The 12,906-nt window shown below is 38.4% G+C and overlaps 3 protein-coding genes across 3 annotated transcripts; 2 read left to right on the plus strand and 1 right to left on the minus strand.

Moving 5' to 3' along the window:
- The first annotated feature begins 105 nt into the window (after positions 1–105).
- Positions 106–7,224, plus strand: LOC143181100 (uncharacterized). Its single transcript, XM_076381320.1, has 2 exons — positions 106–983; positions 6,616–7,224. The coding sequence occupies exons 1-2, from the start codon at positions 558–560 to the stop codon at positions 6,955–6,957; spliced, it is 768 nt and encodes a 255-aa protein (XP_076237435.1). The 5' UTR covers positions 106–557; the 3' UTR covers positions 6,958–7,224.
- Positions 7,225–9,367: 2,143 nt separating this feature from the next.
- Positions 9,368–10,870, minus strand: Mrpl19 (mitochondrial ribosomal protein L19). Its single transcript, XM_076381319.1, has 4 exons — positions 10,733–10,870; positions 10,184–10,628; positions 9,819–10,103; positions 9,368–9,727 (listed from the first exon to the last, which is right to left on the minus strand). The coding sequence occupies exons 1-4, from the start codon at positions 10,797–10,799 to the stop codon at positions 9,598–9,600; spliced, it is 927 nt and encodes a 308-aa protein (XP_076237434.1). The 5' UTR covers positions 10,800–10,870; the 3' UTR covers positions 9,368–9,597.
- Positions 10,746–12,855, plus strand: LOC143181097 (uncharacterized). The gene is made up of 4 exons (XM_076381318.1): positions 10,746–11,000; positions 11,101–11,168; positions 11,245–11,390; positions 11,479–12,855. The coding sequence occupies exon 4, from the start codon at positions 11,627–11,629 to the stop codon at positions 12,746–12,748; it is 1,122 nt and encodes a 373-aa protein (XP_076237433.1). The 5' UTR covers positions 10,746–11,000; positions 11,101–11,168; positions 11,245–11,390; positions 11,479–11,626; the 3' UTR covers positions 12,749–12,855.
- Positions 12,856–12,906: the final 51 nt, after the last annotated feature.

The following is a 12,906-nucleotide window of genomic DNA, read 5'->3' on the forward strand; positions in this document are numbered from 1 at the left end:
TTGAATAAACCGTGTGTAAAGATCCGTCTAATTTGGAGAGATTCCTGGTGGTACTCATTCGACCGAGGTAGCCATTGGTGCACGCGACAGATCCTGTACGCGTGAACCGACCTTTACGTTTCCAATCCCCCATGCTCGGCGGTTGTGTTCACCGATCCACGACGATTCACGACGGTGCGTACCGCAGCGTGCTGCAGCGTACCGCCAGTCGATTCGAATAATCGCCTCGTGGCAGGTGAGGAGGAAAATCGGCGAGAGCAGGTAAAGTCAGTCAGTCGCCTAGTCGGTCAGCCGCCGTCTGAGCACGTATGAGGCACGGACGAACCGAAAGACCGCGCCTCGATCGTCGATCCTCCGCAGAAAATCGCCTCGTTACCGATCGGCAGTGTGCGACACACGGCGTGCGTGCGCGAGCTTTCTCGTGACCATCACGCGTGCAGCCTGTGCATTATCTCTCTGTTCTTCGTTTTTATCCGGCAAGTTCCTCCTCTCTCCGCTTTTCACTCGGCCAGTTTCCGTTTCGTTTCGCGCTGCGCGACACCACGAAGCCCCCAGGCATGTCTTCGACGAAGGGTGAGAAGGTTCCATGTGCACGGCTGTGCCATATCGTGAAATGGGACGACTTCGACGGTTACGGGTTCAACCTGCACGCGGAGAAAGGGAAGAACGGGCAGTTCATCGGTAAGGTGGACGACGGGTCACCGAGTCAGGCTGCTGGCCTGCGACAGGGCGATAGGATCATCGAGGTTAACGAGATCAACATCGCGAACGAGACGCACAAACAGGTGGTCGAGCGCATCAAAGCCTTCCCCAATGAGACGAAGCTGCTGGTGGTGGACCAGGAGGCTGACGAATATTTCAGGGCCAACAACATCGTTATCAAGGGCACTATGGCGAACGTCAAGGTGATCAAGACACCAGAGAAGAATCCGAACAGTGTCGAACAGGAGGAGCTTAATGGCAACAATACTTCCACGGACGAGGTACGTACCTATCGAGACGATTTTTTAATGGATATTACGCAACAAGGGGCGAATATTTACGCGTATGGAGATCTTGGGAAAATAAGCGAAATCGATCCTCGAATCAGTGAGAGCGCATCCACCTGTTGCTCCCGTGCACTCTCGATCTCTCGGGAAAAGTGACGAAGATATCGCGCGAATATTCGATGGGCATACAGTCCTTTATATTTCGCAGATACCTTGGGAAATGATTTGCAGTTTGAAGATTGAACTTTAGACAGATTATGTTCTTTGTCGATTACCATTTAGCCAACCTTGTGCTGTGTAATGTAATAATGACAAACTGTGGATTAATTTCTCTACGGTGGTATTTTCGAATCATGAATCATGTTTCCGGGTTAGGGGAATGAGTTTTCTGTTTCTTGTTTCTCGCCATGCAGCTTGCACGAGTTCGTAGAACTCGAGAATCATACCTCGAGCGTAATAAGGTGGACTTCGATTGCGTAAATGCCATCGGCGTAATATCTCTCATTTTAATTTCTTATCAACGTAACACCTCGTAGAGAAATGTGCTGACCGTTTTACATATTCAAAGATAAGAGTGTTCCCAAGCAGCTTTTGCGGTCTCGAAACATCTGTGTTTACCCCGGATAGCAGGCACGAGACGAGAAAAAAAGGCGCGTACCATACGTGGATCGCCTCTCAACTTCTGTGCGCAAGAACGATTGAACACACTATTGTCTCGTTACGAAATCGTTGTTAACCTAAAATTAGCCATTTACATTCTTGATAGGGCCAAAGTAGACAACTGTAACCATGAGTTCAGATCAGAAATCAACTAACCAACGCTATAAACTCGGTATTAACATTAACCTATTAAGCCTCAAAGTTGCGTAAACGCAACATTTCACTCTCTACTTTTTTTTACTGAATTTACATAATCAAATTCTGTTTCTTCATGTTACTGTTATGAAAGGGGATCCCAAAGATTAGCTTAATATTTTTTCCGTTATTACATATTCTTTCGAATGGAAATTCTACAATGTCTTGGAACCTGACAAAATTGAAGCATTTATAACATTAAAGTACATCAGCTTTTGGTAAGTTGTAGACTTCTTTATGGGTCTTTTTCGTTTAGTGGACATCATTAAGAAATCTTGTACGTAGAAACAGAGAGTTCGGATCTTTTTTTCGCTTTCGCTGTGATGAAAGGAATCGGCATGTTGCGTGAGACGCAGCATTCGAATTGCGCGCGTTTCTCAGCTGGCAAAAAAATCCTCGTCAACCCTGAGAAAGCTCATTTGTCCAGCGAGGACGGTTCTCGTTGGATGATTCGGGCGAAACACGAACCGCCGACAGCCGTGAGAAGTTTCTCGACATCAAAGATCCTGTTCAGGTTGTTGCTGCGCGACTTTTATTTGGCATACAAACACGAGAGAGCTTAAAAAGATTGTTTTTCAAATAAAATAAGATCATCGAATATTTTAAGCAGATGAGGTCGTTTAGATTATTGTTTAAACAGATGCTGCGATCAGGCTTGTGCAAATAAAACACCGCAGACAGTGGAACACCTTCGTCTGCAATACTCTGAGCAATTTGCAGCGACTTAATACAAAACTGGCGCGATATAATATCATGAATACGCTTGTCTTCTTCCGGCGATTCGCTACCAAATGATAACTCGCACTGTACTTGATACCATTATCGCAGTCTCCGCGAGCATTTTTTCCGCGAATATCTCTTAAGTACTATTCTGTTCATTGGTTTCATTTGGCAATAATTTTCGCCCCCTTTTTTAGTCGATACGTGCAGCTTTGTTTTCTCGCTTATCTAATCGCAAAAGCAAGCGATGCGATAGGATTCCAATTTTAACTGGTTTATTTACAGGGCGCTCCAAAATATGTGAAACATTCTGCAAGGGGATGACTTTTCAGAATAATATAGTTCAAGTTTCCTTAGAAACGGTTGGACCACATTGAAACACCTTGCGCGTTACGTAACTCTCGCTGCAATCGAGTAGCTTGAAATTCGACACTTAATCGATTGTTCGTCGTATCAGGATCGAGAGAAGAGTCTCAGTCTCGACTCGAAGCGTAGTAAAGTCAAGGCACATGGGAATATTCCGTCAAGGTCTGTACAGCGTACGTTCTTGCTTGCCCAAGGACGATTGATTATCTTCACCGACAAGGCGAGTTATTAGAAAAGCCGATTTTCCCCGTTTCGGATCGTCACTGCGATTCGTCGTCGCCCGAAGGTGAGCGATCGTCGAGCCACAGAATGACTCATATCCCTCACTCGTAAACGATAAGACACGTTACGGAATCGAGTCGATGATTCGTTCCCTGTACCCACGTCGAATTCAAAAACAAAACGGTGCGGCGCGTCTCGGCCTTCGCTCGTAACCGCGCGCGTTTTGTTCTGTTATCAGGTGAAAAAGCCACCGCAACTTCCTGTTCGTCGAAAACGCCGTGCACCATTCTCGGATATGACAATTACGGTGCTAATCACCGGAAGTTCCTCCTTTGCAGAGCGACGCTGGCCTTAATTCACCTTCCATGGGATCCGTTCGATCTTCTTTCCGCGATGCGTCGCCGTTGTTACCACGATTCTGATCGCGCCAGATAAACCAGCAAAGGATTCGTCCTCGGTTGATACGATTCGCCGGATTTCCGGCGATTTTTGCAGCGCAAAATTACGTACATTCTGTGCTGCTCCACGCCATGCGACCCAAGACGCATCTCGCGGAATCTGCAGTCATGCACATGACTGTGTTGCTAATTTCGATGTTTTTTATTCAAATCTAGACGATTCTAAGTACATTTCAATGCTAGGAGATACTATTCAGGTGTCACGAATAAATATAGGTGGTGGTTTTAATAGAATCTTGATTTCTAAATGATTTTGCAGAACTTGGGACGAAGGACAGGATTTGTCGAGTTAATTTTATTGGTAACTATACAATGTCAGTCGTACCTATAATAAAAGATACCGTTTTTATTCTTTCTAAGCACTTACAGTAATTGTAGAATATTTAAAAGAGATCGGTAACAGGTGTTTCCTTCGAATCGCGAAACAGAACGTTCGTTACACTTGATAAAAAATTGCGTGCACGTTTGTAGGATAGATTGGATTGTGCGTATGGTAAATAATTAATCGGCTCTCTACAGGATAGTCAATTTCCTGCCACCGTTTTCTGTTACGCAATCGGGTAACCGCGCGCGGTGTGCACGCGACACCAAGAACGAGAGGGAAAACTGTTTGCCCCGAGCGGAACGGCCAAACGTTCCTTCGAGATTTTCTTTAATATCACGGTCGGTGTATGAGAAATGACGCTTTCCAGCTACTTAAATCTCACGAAGTAATAACACGTTCTAATTATACTATTAAGCGTTGCGGTAAGAATTCTTCAACACAGATAGTGTTCAGTCTGTAACACATAGTGTTACAGAAATGGTCCAGAACATAGCGAAATGGAAATTTAGCGTTTACAGAAGAATGATTTTTAAAGTTAACGTTACATTATTGGATACAGAAGAAAATGAAGAAAGTTGGATGAAAGCTGTACGTGAAATCTAGTTCAATCGAACGTACAAAGTCAGTGGAGTCTTATTGAAAAAATAACATGCATAGTTTCGTGTGTGCCAAGGTAATAAGTCTAGTTAGCGAGGCGTTTCTATTGCGTGTTCAACTCAGTCGGAGGTTAACGATGTCACGTTAAACTCGGTGAAATTCTGTCGCGGCAACGACTAGCCTTAAAAATCCGTTATCCGCTCTTATTCGATTTCCGTGTCCCGAGCCGAAGCGATTTTCGAAGAAAGCGTGCCAAAAAGGCAGTGTGTCCACGGCTGAATACGTATGCAGATAACGGGGACTCCCCTACCCAGGAAGAATTGACCCGATCGACCACATCACCGTGTTTCTCTTATCGAGAATAATTAAATGCAACGCTTCAGTTGAAATCCTTCATAGTCGAATGGTGTGTCGTTTTTTTCGGGGCTCTCTAGACCATTCAGGAAATCGATTACCTAAGCATTCTTACAGGGATCATAATGATCGTTGTCATGCAACGAACACGTGCTAGTAATTCTTTAGAAAAATATTTGAAAGGAGTTTCAGGAAAAATAACATAATGTAAAATCGTTTTCTTCTGTTTTTCCTTGAAATTAGAAAAACTGATTCACACTCTCAAGATTTCATTTTTCAAGCCTGTAAATTCGATTTGAACTCTAAGTATTTGTGAGTTAAAGAAAAACTAAGGCACCGGAGATTATAGCTGTTCGATTGTACGGTTTGATTCATAGTAACGTCCTCGTCGCAGTGGGAGGCAATAATTGAATTGCGATATCGTGAACGATGCCGCAACGCTGTGACACAGATTCAAGAAATTTTATCCAGAGATTACGCATCATCCTGGCGCGTAAAACACAGTCTTTTGCATGGGACAGTCATTACGTTCGGCGTTAAACGTGTCCATCGACAAGTGTTATCACCTGCACGCGAATATAGCACGATTTCGTACCTGTCCAAAGTCAGAAATTTCTTTTGCAATGGGTGCCGGTGTCCAATGTTGCACCCGAGGCGCAATCGTGGAAGAATTCGATCGTGTCTGCGTTCCGAATCGCGAACGGGAAGGAACGTAGGGAGAATGAGTTTTCTCGATTCCGGTGGCGATCGAAGCGTATGGAGAGGACAGCCACAACTAACATTATTTCGAAGAGATTTAAACGGTCTGCGGCTTGAAACCGGTTCTACATCGCGCTTGCCTCTATTCGATGGAATTCCTTTAAGTACCGTTCGGTATATTGCATCAGGACCCAAGGTCGTTCGTGAGTTTCTTCGACACGAATTTGTGTCTGCGTTTTCAGCTCCTGAATCGTTGTATCGTTATTTATATTTCAGGGGGACAACGTTCTTGACAGAGATCCTCCTGCCAATGCAGATTACCACTTCGTTCGAGTGGGTATCGAATTCTACTTCGATAACTGTTCCCTGGTTCACTGTATCCTACTTCATTTCAGTCTAGTCTACTTAGCTTACTTTTAATTAGACGAGAACAAACACCTGCGTCATTTAATTACCATGTCTACGCTCTTACTTTCTATCGGCTAATGTTAAGATGAAACGCTCCGCGTCTCAGAAGAAAAAAAAAGTGTCTTGTTTCTCGCGTAAGCGCCATTGATACAATTTTTTATCCTTTCTCAGTAGGAGTCTAAAAGTCGATCGATAAAAATTCGCGAGTTTGAATGACCTTCTCATTATCGTTCGCGATAACGTGCCCGAATGCTACGATTCTTCTCGATTCGACGTGGTCGACTTCGAGTTCACTCAGAAGCGCATGTTTAGGGAAAAAAGTAGCGCGCCGCAGCGCGCGATCGACCTTGATACGTGACGCGCGTTCCTCACACACCATTCGCGTCCCTTTCTAGCGACGCCACATCTTTGGCCGATAGAAATATTGCGGAATATTTGCAATTCCACGAAGGGGACAGGTGGAATCTACAGGACGCTCCAAGATTATAGGCCCAGCTCTAACTAAACGAACATAAAATAAATCAGATTTCAAGACCATATTTGACTTTCTATCCATGAAGAATGATCTATTGTAAATACAAATAATTGTCTAAAAACTAAATAAGAATAAATTTGTTTTCAGAGCACACAAAAGTTGAGCGGTTCAAACGACGACTCGCAGCATAGCGAGAGCAGTACAGTGTCGGCGAATGCGACGAGATCGTCGATGAGGAGTGAAAACGAAAGCGAACGCGAGGAATCTAATCGAGAGAATGGAAACACTATCAGGAACAACGATACGTCGTCGATGGATGGCCATATGACAGGGAATGGTAACGTCGGTGGTAGCGAATCCCGACAAGGTCTCAACCTAAAGATGAGCGCCAAAGAACTGAGGGCCCAACTCGCAGCGCGCAAAAAGTTTGATCCTAAAAAGGAATCTCTCGGTTTCAAAGACAAATTCGATATCGTGCAAAAGTTATAACCAACGATCGCGTTTATTTTCGATTCTGCAGTTTCGTCGAGTATGCTTCGTGCGGTGCTCTTCCTAATCCGTCGACGTATCGATAGTTGGAACAGTCTTCTGTGCGCTCGATAATGTTCCCTATTGCTCAAAATATCGACGCTGATTTTCAATGACGAGTTACCATATTTGGGTTTTTGTTCTATCGAGCTGCGTTTGATATTTTCCCATTATTTTTCGAACAATTTTTACAATTTCGAAAGTACAGTTGACCTTTCGAAAACCATCTCGGACTCCAGACGAAAGATAAGACACACGAAAACTTCGTTTTCGTTTACCTAGTCCATTTCAGTCGTTATTTTCAATTATTTTCAAACGCGTTTGACAATTAGCTCGAACACTGTTTCTCGTTCCTTTAGACTACGGTTGTTCTCGTAGACTACAAGAATGGTAATTCGCGCTGTCCAAGGACAATTACGACGATGTAGGAGAAAGTGTTAACGTGGCTGTCGCGCGTCATCGTTCATTTCTTTATCTGTTATCAAATTCAGGACACACGTTCTCGTGCTATTATACATTGCATAATCGTATCAATACAGTTCGTAGCAGTGAATAACAGTTTGGTACGCTTCTCATGGGCCATGATCGTTTCGTGAGCGAATGGAAGATCCCCTAAAGCAGGCTGCAACTGGTGCTCGGTACGAAGATTCGAACGAATTATGTAATTTGAGAAATGTAACAGTGCCGCAGGAACAGGAGGAAGCACAATGGTGGGAAGACTTGCGCGACTTTCCACGTTCGTCTCTTGGAGTCGCAGGATTCGTAGAAAACATTGAGTTACCATCTAAACCGACATTGCTAAATATTACGACAACTTGTTGTGCAACATTCAATTATCGTGGTTGTCATGATCCTTCTGTGTCGCGTTTCATGTAACCCAATGCGAATACTTGACAAGTAGTTGATTTTTCTATACGACTCACATATGTTATTACTAGTATTTTATTTTGCAATAATTAGTTTCGAACAAATCTATAATTGAATTATAGCAAACGGCCAAAGAGGAAATTTAAAACTCTTGCTTGTCATTATTTTTGTACATGTATGAAGAATAATGTTCTTCTTTGATGTTTCGAGATATTGTACGTCGAGTCTTATCAGTTATCTACTTGGAAATATTTAGGTCGAACAGTTTGCATTGCCCGCATCGTTGGTACATTGTATTTAAACATCTTTCGCGCTAGAAACGTAACGCGAATATTGATACGCAGTTCGTGGAAACAGTGAATAGTCGCACGAAACATCTCACGGTTAGAGTAGCGATATTTCGATAGCGTTAGAGCCACGTTTTATGCGATGGGTCTATTGTCCGGGATAATTAAGATCGATACGATCGTACTCTTTCGTAACTTAAGCATACGCTGTGCTCCGTTCCAAATACAACAAAGACGATTACTTTGTTTTAATCACTCCACGCGTTTTGTTTTAGTTTTTAAAAAGATATATAAATAAAAATAAGAGATTCTTTTTCTTTACAATGGTTTTAAAGAGAAAACCAAAACACCCTTATTTTAATATGTAGAAGAAGTTTCTTTTAAAAGGAATAATTCTCTTTTTTTGTTAAATTGTGTTTTATCAGGGACTTCTGCGTGTCATAATTCAAATCTCTTAAATCATTATAACTTTCAAATATCGAACAAATAAAATAGATCGATCGAATAATATAATTCTCAATCAATGTAAATGATCGCATAATTCAGAGTTGGTCTGCCACGACCTATTAGCTCAGGCTGTGCGCCGGGCATGTAAATTCTCTAATATTTTATTTGTGTTTTGTTGCAATATTTTTTGTGAGAGGTCCGATGCATGACCGATATTCGCTTTTCTGTAAATATTAGATGTTCGTGCATCAAGACCGGTGCAACGATTAGAAGAGACACGATCGGAACGATGAGAAAGAAGAGACATCTTATTTAAAACTTAATATCCATCAGTCAAACTGGCACGAGTTCACAGTTTTACAATTGACATTATTTCATTTTAAAACAATTTAAAAGATGTATCAACAAGTCGTCAGGAAAGTTTCTCGCACGAACCATTGCACCGGTTCCTTGAAAGTGTATATATAAACATCTTGCGTGTAAGATCAGAATACACACGTTGTTACGATTGTCGCACATTTCCGAGCGTTATTTGTAAGATGTAACTTTAAGCATTATGTTTGACAACAAGACGACTTTAGTTGTATGTACGTTATTCTTCAATTTACGTTTATACCGCGTATATCTGTGTATAAAATAGCGTTGTATGTACGCGTTTGTTGATTGTTTTTATTTCTCCTTTGCCCTATTACGCCCAATACTTGTGTTGAATTTTACTTGTACTAATCATTTTTCCTAAACATGAGGCATGAAATTGATTAAATACGTAAATAAATAATTAATTTACATTATATATTGAAGATGTAATTTAATTCACTGTATGTTATAATGCAATACCAGCAAAATTGGACATACTTTTAGAATTCATGATTGTAATGTATGAATTATTGATCTATTAATGAACTATAATTAAAATAATAAGGGAATATTGTATAACCAACTGTTTTCATTACATATGTTATTAAGACAAAAAAATGCTCACTTACAATTTAGAAAAAATTTATACAACTTTCTTTGGTCTTACAAATGTTCGTTTGCGTTTCAATATACTCTTCTTTACTTCTAATTGAGAGAGTTCAGTGTGTACATCACAGAATATTTCATTCTGTTCTTCCTCTGGAATTGTCTCCCTAATAAAACAAAAATTACTCATTTAAGAACATACAGATTCTTAAAATGATTGACAGTAATTGTATATTTTTTTAAATTGCTGAATTTTACCTATAGATTTTCATTAAATCATATTTCTCCCATGGTTTACGAGCAGCCTCTGCTTTCCTCAGACGTTTCTCATTAACAACTATTGACTCCTTTATGACTCCTTTCAATTCTTTACGTTCCCACCTTTCAAGCCATGGAGGTTTATTGAGAGGAATTTTAAGTTCATTTACTGGCACAGTTGTTCCTTCACTTTCCAGTTCTGGTTCCATGTCAAAAGGAAATGTACTGTATTCTATTGGTGCATCTCTGAGATAAAATAATTCATTGTCCAATCTCTTTTCCAATCTGCAAATGTAGTAATAATAGAATTACAAAACATGTTCTGTTTATTGTAACACTTCAAATTGAGCTTAAATTCCAATTACCTTAAGCATACAATTTTTTGAATAGCAGGATCATATAAGTGGTATTTTACTTCTACACCTTCACCATTCACAGCATTCCTTAAAATGAATGCAGCTCTTAATCCAGCACCTTCTCTTGAAATGCATATACCAACAAATGTGTTTACTTTTCCTGCTGCATGTGGTTCAGAATAAGTTACTGACAATATGGAACCAACATAAAATTGGGGAATGCTTATAACTGATCTTCTAGCTACCATATCCATACGTTCTAATTTTTCTCTAACATTGTTACGATACAATGAATTTGGATCTGGTAAAAATTCTGGATAAATGAATCTGTGATTTACAAAAGATGTGGATTTAGATGAGTCTTGTGTGACTCTTGAAGGAGTCTCATCGCTATCGCGTTTTATATCTTCTTTTAAAGTTTCTGCAAGTGATGAAAAAGCTTTTGTCTCCTTGCCTGCAAACGTAAAGCCGCTTATTAATTATTATAACAATGAATGGTTAGATCCAAACTGTATCATACATGATATAATGTAATCATAATTAAAACGTAAAACATACCGAGTGCCTTTGCACGATGCAAATTTTGCCATACTCTATAGGATAATAATCTCGATGAAATAACCATGATTTTCTTATAAATATGTTTATAACTTAGGTCTATTTTGGTTTGCACTTTCCATTAGGTTATTTTGTAGTTCCAACGTTTCTGTTAGATGGCTCTTCTATATTTTTGTATTAAATTTGATACGTACTGTGCGATTGTGCGACATTACACTGTGAACTGACTTTGTGTAAGATGTCAATATACAGCACGTGGTCTATTAAAGTGAGAATATTCCAACCACATTATGAATTATAATTATTTACTTATTTATTTATATTGTCTGAAGATGCGAATTTGTAAAAGCATTGATTTTAAATTACAGCCATAGTAAGCCATATGTTTTGAAAATTATACTTGTTTCATAGCGATTGAATACAACATCTGACAAATGTAATTATTCATGAAAAATTTTTATTTAATGTTATATTTTAATGCTATTGCTTTGTAAAATAATTTTTTTTTTCAGGTATCTAACAGTAACATCAGAGAGCTTACAAAATAAACCTCGATGATATGGGTTAAGGAAAGCTATTTGTTTGTTTATGAATAGCAGTTTATTTATTTTATATCAGATATATTATTATTTTGTGCAATAAACGCACAATATCAGAGGTAAAATAGAGAGAAATTTCATAATTCATATATATGCATGAAATAAATCTTCTGAATTTGTTTGAATCTACATCATTTCTTTTTTTAGGTCTAATGTAATGATTTTTCTATTAATTTATTTTTTTGAACAAAATACTTTCAATGTCAGATGTGATTGATTGAATCTAAACTAATACCAAAAGGCTAAATAATTAGTTATTGTATATAACATATTTAAAGATCAATTTTTCCAAATTATGCATTATAATATGATAGAATCTGTAACATTGGAGCTAAGACCAAGGCTGCAGATATGCAATGCTTTTATCCATTTACGAAAAAAGATAAATTCTACAAAAGTTGGGGTAAAGATTTTAGAAGAAAGTATAGAAATAATAATAGAGAAGAAAACAGAACAATTTATAACAAAATTTGTGAAATTGATACCAAATTCATTATCAGCATTAAATATTATGAATGATTGGATTTGTTTTCGTGTCCAAACAAAGTCCAATTCTGTTTTTGGTTCTTCCCAAACAGAAATAATTACCAACACAGCACCAAAGATGAATTTTATAAAAGATTTGTCTGATAATACTGAATTACTTAATGTAACTGATGCCAACATATCATGCTCATGTTGTAAAACTATTCTTTCTAAGAAACTATCAATTAAAAGAGTGTTACCTATACCAGATATGAACTATGATCCAAGTGAATGGTTTTGTTGCAAACACAATCATCACAGTATCCCACAAAATTTAGTACCATCAGAATCTGATATTTTTTATGGACCAGTTTTCTTCATTTTTCATATCAATTTGTTTAATAACAATTTAAAAGTAGATGAAAACACTATAATTTGTAATAGATGTTTACAATATTTAGGTAAAGTTCACAGTGATAATTCAATTAAAGTGTGGAGTTGTTGTATAGATTACAATTCTTTAACCAACTCAAAAATAAAAAGTGCAACAGATCCATTCAATGATTTTTTAATAGCTATTAAAACTTCTATGACTGGAATATTTGGTGAAGAAATAATTTTGCAATCTTTTGTAGGAAAAGAAGTTCATTGTCTTATTCTAAAACCAATGGACTGGAATTTAAATTTAATGACTGAATCTAAAACAAGTTCAAATAGTGATATTATAACTTTACAAAAAGTGTCCATTGTTAAAGTATTATATAAATACGAAACAAATAAATGCATTATTGACTCTACAAATAAAACATTTTGTGAAGTAGGCTTTTTAGTAATACAAGCTGGTTTACAACATTTATTATTGTCAACTAAACGATTTCCCCAACTTCATAGAGTTGCATCTGATTATTATATTGGACATTTATACTTGGAAAAACCTAAAAATGAAAACTGATTATACAAAAACAAATAAAAATATCATAATGACAATTTAAACTGAAAATATTACGTATTATTATAATAGTATGTATGTATTATTTTAGTGAATAAAGTTTTACTTTTATTTTATGTCTAGTAGTGTAATCAGAAAATATTTTATAATATAAATTTATT

Source organism: Calliopsis andreniformis, chromosome 6 (assembly GCF_051401765.1).
Source record: "Calliopsis andreniformis isolate RMS-2024a chromosome 6, iyCalAndr_principal, whole genome shotgun sequence".
Lineage (NCBI taxonomy): Eukaryota > Metazoa > Arthropoda > Insecta > Hymenoptera > Andrenidae > Calliopsis > Calliopsis andreniformis.